Here is a 9,562-nt window from a genome sequence, read left to right on the forward strand (position 1 = left end):
GTTATATCTATTGATGTTTGTCCTATTAGATATTAAAACTAAGCAATTTTAAAAATATTTACTTATTTAAAATGTCTACATTAACATAATTATTTTTATGAAAAATATGTCTTCCCCAAAAACAGTAAGAATGGATTTCATTTTTACAAATCTTTGTAATGTCTCGATTAACAAAAGACAGTTGGATTGTCATATCTATTCTGCATTTTCTCTGGTGCAACCTGTTCTTTTTGACTGTGACACATGAAGGTAATGCAGCCTCACTCTTAGGCACCACCACCACCACCTAGATTCGTGCTAAGATGTCAGCAGTTGTGACAACAATTGCCTTTGTACAATTAGTGCAAAAATTAACCGAGTGAAAAAGCCTAATAGTCTTAGTCTATGATATTTACCTTACAGAAGCCTGAAAACATCTCAGGGAACCCCCAGGGATCCAAGAACCACAGTTTGAGAACCACTTTGCTACAGGAGGACTGGTGTTAAGAAGGGAAAGGTTACTTTTAAGCAGGTTTGAGGAAGGCCTCTCTGAAGACGCTAAATCACTTGGAGCCACAGACTAGCAAAAAGTGTTTCTCAGACTAGGAAATGGCAAATGCCCTAAGACAAAAACTAATGTGGCATCAAAGAACACAAAAGACTGCATGCCAGAGCAAGGAAAGAGAGAAGAGCCAGACAAGGCCCGATCAACAGGATCCTGGAGGAGTGGGTTTCTGTTAAATGGATGAGGAAGCCAATGCAGGGTTTTAATCAGGGTGTGGCCATCTGATTTACATTTAACAAGATCAACCACGCTGACAAGTGACGGATTTATTTATAGGAGCCCAGGACTAGCAGGGCCCAGGAAGAGGGCTCCTGCAGCTCTCCAGCCCGGAGAGGGCGGCTGGGCCAGGGGGTGTCTCTGGAGATGGAAAGAGGAGGGCCCAATGGAAATACATTCCCGAGGTAGAAGCTGCAACACTAAATTAGGAAGTGTGTTGGGGGATAAAAGAAATGGAATAATTCTTGAGGCCTGAGGGTGAAACACCAGGTGGACAGGGATACCATAGGTGAGATGGGGATACTGGGGGAATGGGTGCCCCGCCTGTGTCCGTGGAAATTTTACATTCTTTCTCTATCCTAAGCCTTCTTCCAAGTAACTGAGACACCGCACCTTACATTATTTTTGGCATATTAACAAAACAATTAAACTAACGAAATAAGGTCAAGGCCAAAACTCAAAAGTGGGAGAGGCAACAAAGACTTCCTTAAAGGCCAGACACCATCAACCACTAACCAAAATTCTGAGCACTGCTGTTATCCAACTACAGATCTGCATACCTGGGTCATGGTGCAGCCAACATCTCTCCAGCAGCCCACAAAGGCCCATGAGGAGTGCAAACGCTCGCTGAAACGCCTGTTGGTCACCAACGTTTCCCTAATATGCATGTGTGTTAACTCTACCAAGTGCAATCACGACAAGAAGAATTCCTGGTTTGGTGTGGCCTATGAGTAAGTTTACATTGATTCCTACCCATTACCTCTTTCTTCCTAAACACAAAATTAACATAATCCTTTGTAGTTTCCAGGCCCTACCTTTCTCTGGGGCACCTGTGTTGCGTGGTCACAAGCTCTTTAATGAGCCTGTTTACTCATCCCCGAGAAAAGGGGAACACTTGAGTCACTAAGTTAAGCAGTTAAATAAAAATCAATGGCAGTCAAGGTATAACCCACCGACTCCCATAGGAGTCCTAGGCGCCTACTCCCCCTCAGAGCCCCTTCAGAACCCTTTCCAAACGCAGAGCGCCGCTCCAGTTGCACGGGTGACCACGACCAGGGACCAGGCCTGCAGGGGGAGACTCGCGTCCAAGGCCGCACGGGAACCACAGCGCCCGCGACAAAAGGCGCGGCGCCCCCTACCCCACTGCCCTCGACCTGGGAACCGCGGCACCGGCGAGTGCTCCCCGTTCCCCCTGCGCAGGAAAGTCCGTTCCTCAAGCTCCGGGCTGGGGCTTTGGAAAGCAGGTCAATTCCTGACTGCTGGAAGGGCCAAGGTCTGGGGGTGCCCGGTTGTGTGTTTCCCTGCTTTTAAATTCTGGGCCTTTCTCCTTCCTTGGAAAACAAAATCCGACTTATTTCATGACTTTAGCAAAGTACCATGGAGCATAAATTACTGGGGAAAACACTTCCTGACGCCTACTGTGTGCACGATCTAGCGCTCCCCACCTAACACTGACGCCTACTGTATGCACGACCCACAGCGCTCTCCAGAAGCTCCGGGTTCAAGCTACCCGGATCACAAGGGCGCCTACTGTTTGCACGACCCACAGCGCTCTCCAGATGCCCAGGGTTCCAGCTCCCCGGATCACAATGGCGCCCACTGTATGCACCACCCACTACCCACAGCGTCTGCAGAGGCTCAGGGTTCAAGTTCCCGGATCACAATGGCGCCTACTGTATGCACGACCCACAGCGCGCCCCGGATAACACTGGAGCACACTGTGTGCACGACCCTGCGCTTCCCGGACAACGCTGGCGCCCACTGTGTGCACGACCCTGCGCTCCACGGCCTCCCTGTGGGCCGAGACCAACGTCCCCGGGGCAGCCGGCGCCGCGCAGGGTCGGGCGGGGGCGCTGTCCGGGACGAGCCCGGGGCGCGGTATCCGCAGGCCCGGGCTCTGGCCAGGCCGCCTCCCCGGCGCGCCCCGTAGCCCTCCCGCCCCGGGACGGAACACGGGGCGGCCACTTTCCCTCAAGTTCAGCGCGGGCCGCGGCAGGGCCGGCGGGGGCAGGGCGCGCGGAGGAGGCGACCGCCTGCTCCCTCACCCGCCTCCCGCCTCCCGCCTCAGCAGCCGCCCGGCCCAGGAAAGTAGGCCCAGCGCGCGGAGGGGCCGGGCGGCGACTCGCCCGTATCATTCCGCCCGCGCTGCGGCCCGCCCGGCCAGTCGGCGGCGGCGGCAGCGGCCCGGGTCTGCGCGGCCCCCGCCCCCGCCCCGCCGCTCCCGGCGCCCCCCGCGCCGCATCCGGGGACTGGCAGGGCGCGGGCCCCGCACCGGCCGCCGGCGGGGCGCGAGGGCGCGGCCGCGGGCCTTACCGGAGTCGCCGCGCGCCTTGCTCTCCCTGGGCTTCGGGGGGCGGCCCCGCGGCATCGTCGGCGGCCCGGCTCGCACCCACACCCACTCACACTCACACTCACACGCGGCGGCGGGGGCGCGCACGCGCGGGCACGGGGCGGGGGCGCGCCCAGCCGGCGCTAGAGGCGGGCGGAGCTGCCCGGCGGCGGGCGGCCGTGTCCGAGCGCCGCCGGGCTCACGGGGGAAAGGCGCCCGAACGCGCGCACCGGAGCGCTCCAACCGCGCCGGCCTCGGCGGGTTCCATGGCCCGCGGGCCGCGGTGGGGGCGTTGGGCGCGGGCGCGGGCGCGGTGGGGGCGGGGGCGGCGCGGGGCGCATGCGCGGCGCCGCGGGGCCTTAGCGGACGGAGGGGAGCGCGGGGGTCACCGGGCCGGGTCGGGAGTCCTAGAGCTCGGCCGGGTGGGGACCCCAGGCCAGCCCCGCGCGTTCGTGGCCCGGGCGCCTCGTGCGTGTCCGCGAGCTCGCGTGCGCGGGTCGCCTCGGACCGCACCATGGCCTGGAGGGCGGCCCTACTCGCGCCGCCCTAGTGCTGCGAAGGGCCTCGGAGCCCAAACCCGGAACCGCCACCTGGGACTGGGAAGACGACAAGGCCAGAAGTCGGTAATATTCCTTTCCCTGGGGGCAGTGCATTAAAATGGACCATTTCACGTGTGCTGGTCTTGTGTGTTGTTGCCCGCGCTAACTTGCACGAAATGGCAACGGGAACAGGCAGCGCAGCAGCCGAGCGCTGGGTGGAGAGGCCGGCCGAGCCCGGGGAGAGCGACCTTACTCTGTTACCTGGGCTGGAGTGCAGTGGCGCAAATTAAAGTGCAGTTTGATACATTTTGACACATGTATACACTGTGAAACCATCATCACAATCAACAGTGAATATGTTCCTCCTGTCTCTCTGTAACCCTTTCCTCTCTCCCTCCTTCCCTCCTCCCCCTCCCACCCATCTGCTTTTTGTCGGTATAGTTTGAATTTCCTAGAGTTTTTAAATGTCTTTCTATACAGACTGGGTCTCGCTTGCTCTGTCACCCAGGCTGGAGTGCAGTGACACGATCGGGGCTCACTGTAGCCTCAAACTCCTGCCCTTAAACAATCCTTCTGCTTCAGCCTCCTGAGTAGCTGGGACTACCGGTGAGCACCGCCATGTCTAGCTTTTTTTTTTTTTTTTTTTTTTTTTTTTAAACACATGGGGTCTCTGTGTTGCCCAGGCTGCTCTGGAACTCCTGGCTTCAATTGACCCTCTGCCTCAGCCTCCCAAAGTGTTGGGATTGCAGGTGTGAGCCACTGTGCCCAACCTGTTTTTCTTGGTGTTTTATATAAATGGAATTATATCGCATGTAGTCTTTAGGGAAGTGGGGGCTGTTCATTGAGCATAATTATGTTGGAATTCACCTATATATTGATAAATACTTAAGTCCTTTTTATTGCTGAGCGGTGTCTAGGAGTTATTCTTGCTTACCCTTTCCCACTGCAGCCTTCACTCAATCTCATCAAAGATCTAGCTCCAATATATAAACCAAATCCAAGCCATTCCCACGTATATTACCCCGAGCCATGCTCTGTCACCTAGATTACAGATACAGCCTAGTACCTGGTCATCCTCCATCAGTTTTGTCTACAGCCATGCCAGTCTTCTTTCTATGCCTTAAATAAGACAAATGTATTCCAGCTCTTTTGAATATTTCCAATTACGAAATGTTCCTCTTTAGTTCTAATAATGCTTGCTATTGTCAACTTTGCCTCATATGTAAATAACACCACCAGCTTTCTTTCCTGTGTGTACCTTTAGAGTTAAGGTGAGTTTAAGAAGTGTGTGTGTGGCCGGGCGCGGTGGCTCACCCATGTAATCGCAGCACTTTGTGAGGCCGAGGCGGGCGGATTACGAGGTCAGGAGATCGAGACCATCCTGGCTAACAGGGTGAAACCCCGTCCCTACTGAAAATACAAAAAAAAAAAAAAAAAAAAAAATTGGCCGGGCGTGGTGGCGGGCGTTATGTAGTCCCAGCTACTCGGGAGGCTGAGGCAGGAGAATGGTGTGAACCCGGGAAGCGGAGCTTGCAGTGAGCCGAGATCGCGCCACTGCACTCCAGCCTGGGCGACAGAGCGAGACTCCGTCTCAAAAAAAGAAGTGTGTGTGTATGATGTTTGTTTGTTTTTAAAACAGGTCGGGCTCTGTTGCCCCGGCTGGAGTGCAGTGACGCTGTCTCTGCCTACTTCACTCTCTGCCTCCCCGGCTCGAGTGATCCTCCCACCTTAGCACCCCAAGTAGCTGGAACTGTAGGTGCTCACCACTATGCCCAGCTAATTTTTTGCAGAGATAGGGTTTCACCATTTTGCCCAGGCTAGTCTCAATCTCCTGAGCTTACCTGGCTTCCCAAAGTGCTGAGATTACAGGCATGAGCCACCGGACCTGGCCAAGTATTTTTTTAAAAATCCAATTTGATAATCTTTGTCTTGAATGAGAGTGGTGGCTCCCAAATTTGCTGCACTTTAGAATAATCTGGAAAGCTTTTAAAAGTCCCAGTGCCCTGTTCATACCTCACATCCATAAATCTGACAGGAATGGGAACTATTCATTGGTGTTTTGTTATTGTTGTTTTTTAAGATCTGCAGGTAATTTGACGATGTACAGCAAAATTTAAGGCTAGACCATTTAGTACATTTATACAAAGTAATTACTGTTATTTTTACATATAAAGATGTCTTTTCACACTTTCCATTTGACTCATGTTTTATGTTCTTTACTCCTTTCTTGCTTTCTTTTGGATTACTGATGTTTAAAAATTATCAGTAATTTTTAAATTAAATTAAATGGTGAAACCCCATCTCTACAAAAAATTAGCTGGGCATAGTGGTGAGCACCTATAGTCCCAGCTACCTGGGGTGCTGAGGTGGGAGGATCACTTGAGGCCGGGAGGCAGAGAGTGCAGTAGGAAGAGACAGCGTCACTGCATTCCAGCGAGGTGGATCACACCTGTAATCCCGGCACTTTGGGAGGCCAAGGTGGGTGGGTCGCTTGAGCTCAGGAGTTCATGACCAGCCTGGGGGACATGGCAAAACCCCATCTGTATCAAAAATACAAAAAAATGGCCAGGTATGGTGACGTGTGTCTGTGGTCCCAGCAACTCAGGATGCTGATGGGGGAGGATCACTTGAGCCTGGGAGGTTGCCGTGAGCTGAGATTGTATCACTGAACTCCAGTCTGGGTGACAGAGTGAGACTGTCTCAGAAAAAGCTTTATATATATTTTTATATATATGAATATTTTATATATTACATATACGCTATATTACATATATTTTTATAAAGCTATGTATATTTACATATATATAGCTGATTTATATATCAATAGCCTTTAGTGGTACACTTGAGATTATAACATGCGTTCTTGACTTATGGATGTCTAATGTAAATTAGTATTTTTTCCTCTTCCCAGACAATGCTAAAACAGTTTATTGGATATTTTAGTTATTTCTATATTTAAAACTCCACAAGACACAGTACTGTTGATGTTCATTTTGATGGCCCACATCTATGCCACTATCATTGCGTTTTATCCTTCTGTGACTTTCTAGGGTCATTTCCCTTCCACCTGAAGTACCCCTACTATTATTTCCTTTAGAGGAGGTCTGCTGATCATCTCAGTTGTGTTTGTCTGAAAATATTTATGTTTAATTTTTATTCTTAAAAAATACCTTTTCTGAGTATGGAATTCTAGGTTGTCAGCTGGTTTCTTTCAACACATTAATGATGTAACTCCACTGTTCCGTGCATCCATATTTTCTGCTGTTTTTTGAAATAAATACTTTCCTCTGACTGCGTTTAAGTTTTTCTCTGTCTTCAATTTTCTTCAGTTTTACTATAGTTTATCTGGATGTATATGCCTTTTTATTCATCTTATTGGGAATTGATTAGACTTACTGAGTGTCTGGATTGTTGTATGTCTTCAATTTTGGAAAATTCTTGGCTATTATATATTCAAACACTGCTTCTGCCCAAATATCTCTCTTCTAACCTACTAGAGTTATAATTAAACATGTGTTGGAGGCCAGGCACTGTGGCTCACGCCTGTAATCCCAATACTTTGGGAGGCCGAGGCAGGCAAATCACGAGGTCAGGAGTTTGAGACGAGCCCGGCCAGCATGGTGAGACCCTGTCTCTACTACAAATACAAAAATTAGCCGGGCGTTGTGGCGCATGCCTGTAGTCCCAGCTACTCCGGAGGCTGAGGCAGGAGAATCGCTCAAACCCCGGAGGCAGAGCTTGCAGTGAGCCGAGATCGTGCCACTGCACTCCAGCCTGGACAACAAGGCGAGACTCCGTCTCAAAAAAAAAAAGAAAAAACATGTTGGATCATCTTATACTTTAAAAAAAATTATTCTATATGATGTTTTTATCTTTTTGTTCTTTTATCGTTTGTTCTGGTTTATTCTGATCTATCCTCCAGTTTATTTTATTTTATTTTATTTTTTGTCTTTTTTTTTTTTTTTGAGACGGAGTCTTGCTCTGTCGCCCAGGCTGGAGTGCAGTGGCGCAATCTCGGCTCACTGCAAGCTCCACCTCCCGGGTTCAAGCCATTCTCCTGCCTCAGCCTCCCGAGTACCTGGGACTACAGGCGCCCACCACCACGCTCGGCTAATTTTTTGTATTTTTAGTAGAGACGGGGTTTCACTGTGTTGGCCAGGATGGTCTCGATCTCCTGACCTCCCACCTCGGCCTCCCAAAGTGCTGGGATTACAGGCGTGAGCCACCGCGCCCGGCCTATCCTCCAGTTTATTAAATTGCTCTGGGGCTATGTCACAACTACTGTTGAACATACCCATTAAGTTCTAAAGTTGGGTTTTGGATTTTTCAGTTCTTGAATTTTAATTGACTGTTTTTCACGTCAGCAGGGTTTGCTTTGTTTTGTTTTTTTGAGATGGGGTCTTACCCTGTCACCCACGCTGGAGTGCAGCGGCGCAAACACGGCTCACTGCAGCCTCGACCTCCAAAGCTCAGGTGATCCTCCTGAGTAGCTGAGACTGCAGGTGTGCACCACCATACCTAGCTAATTTTTTTTTTTTTTTGGTATTTTTTGTAGAGATGGGGTTTCGTCATGTTATCCAGGCTGGTCTCAAACTCCTGGGTGCAGGTGATCTACCTGCCTCGGCCTCCCAAAGTGCTGGGATTACAGGCATGGGCCACCATGCCCAGCCCAAAGTAATTTTTTTAAAATATGTTGGCCGGGCACGGTGGGTCACGCCTGTAATCCCAGCACTTTGGGAGGCCAAGGCGGGCAGATCACAAGGTCAAGAGATCGAGACCATCCTGGCTAACACGGTGAAACCTCATCTCTACTAAAAATACAAAAAAAAAATTAGCCGGGCGTGGTGGCGGGCACCTGTAGTCCCAGCTACTCGGGAGGCGGAGGCAGGGGAATGGCGTGAACCTGAGAGGCAGAGCTTGTAGTGAGTGGAGATTCACACCACTGCACTCCAGCCTGGGCCACAGAGCAAGATTCCGTCTCAAAAAAATAATAATAATAATAAAATGTTCTAGGCCGGGTGCGGTGGCTCACGCCTGTAATTCCAGCACTTTGGGAGACTGAGGCAAGTGGATCACCTGAGGTCAGGAGTTCGAGACCAGCCTGACCAACATGGTGAAACTCTATTTCTACTAAAAATACGAAAGTTAGCCAGACATCGTGGTGTATGCCTGTAATCCCAGCTACTTGGGAGGCTGAAGCAGGAGAATCACTTGAACCTGGGAGGTGGAGGTTGCAGTGAGCTGTGATCATGTGCTCCAGCCTGGGCAACAGAGTGAGACTGTCTCCAAAAAAAATATATATATATATATGTTCTATTTCATTTTAACCTCATGAGCCTAATTCCTGATAATTCTACTGTAGGGAATGCCTGTGTGTCTTTTTTTTTTTTTTTTTTTTTTTGGTTTCTAATTTGTGCTGGTTCTTCTTGTGTTGCCCTGCCTTCTTGTTTGTCTAGATATATACAAGAAATGACTTGGAGAATTACTTAAAAAGTAATTTAAGGTATAAGATGATATTCTTCAATAAAAGATTTTCATCTGCTTCTGCCAGCTTCCTGGCATTCTGTGACCACCTTTGTTTTATTTCAGACTGGACAGCCTGCACCACCCCGTGATTCAAGGATGGCCATAGCCCAGTGCAGGAGCAGATTTGCTTCCAGTTTGCGCTTCCTCCTAGGTACAGTCCATGGAGTTTTCAGCTCTCAGTGCTTAGCAGTTTCATAGGGCCCCCAGCCTTAGTACTCTGGATTTAAAAAAAAAAAAAAAAAAAAAAAAAAAACACCTAAGGCAAAAACAGCTTACGAATGCTGACTTAACCTGTCTTCTCTCGGATCCTGGGCTGACAGTTTCTAACTCGCTTGTGAGTGCTTCGTTGCCCTCAGTAGGAGCCTTAGTCTGATTCACCTAGTTGGCCACAACCAGGAGAGAAATGTC

General features: G+C 50.1%; 1 protein-coding gene across 2 annotated transcripts in view; it reads right to left on the bottom strand.

Moving 5' to 3' along the window:
* The window catches only part of ZNF236 (zinc finger protein 236), a 147,404-nt gene extending 144,250 nt beyond the window's left edge, over positions 1–3,154 (bottom strand). The window contains exon 1 of one of the 2 annotated variants that reach the window (XM_030810254.1): positions 3,074–3,154. In XM_030810254.1, the coding sequence (XP_030666114.1) occupies positions 3,074–3,128 (55 nt within the window). In that variant the 5' untranslated portion in view covers positions 3,129–3,154. Of the gene's footprint in view, positions 1–1,320; positions 1,759–3,073 lie in introns of those variants that run through there. The other variant, XM_030810253.1, reaches the window with a different exon arrangement.
* Between the last annotated feature and the right edge of the window lie 6,408 nt (positions 3,155–9,562).

This window comes from Nomascus leucogenys, chromosome 4, assembly GCF_006542625.1.
Source record: "Nomascus leucogenys isolate Asia chromosome 4, Asia_NLE_v1, whole genome shotgun sequence".
Taxonomy (NCBI): domain Eukaryota; kingdom Metazoa; phylum Chordata; class Mammalia; order Primates; family Hylobatidae; genus Nomascus; species Nomascus leucogenys.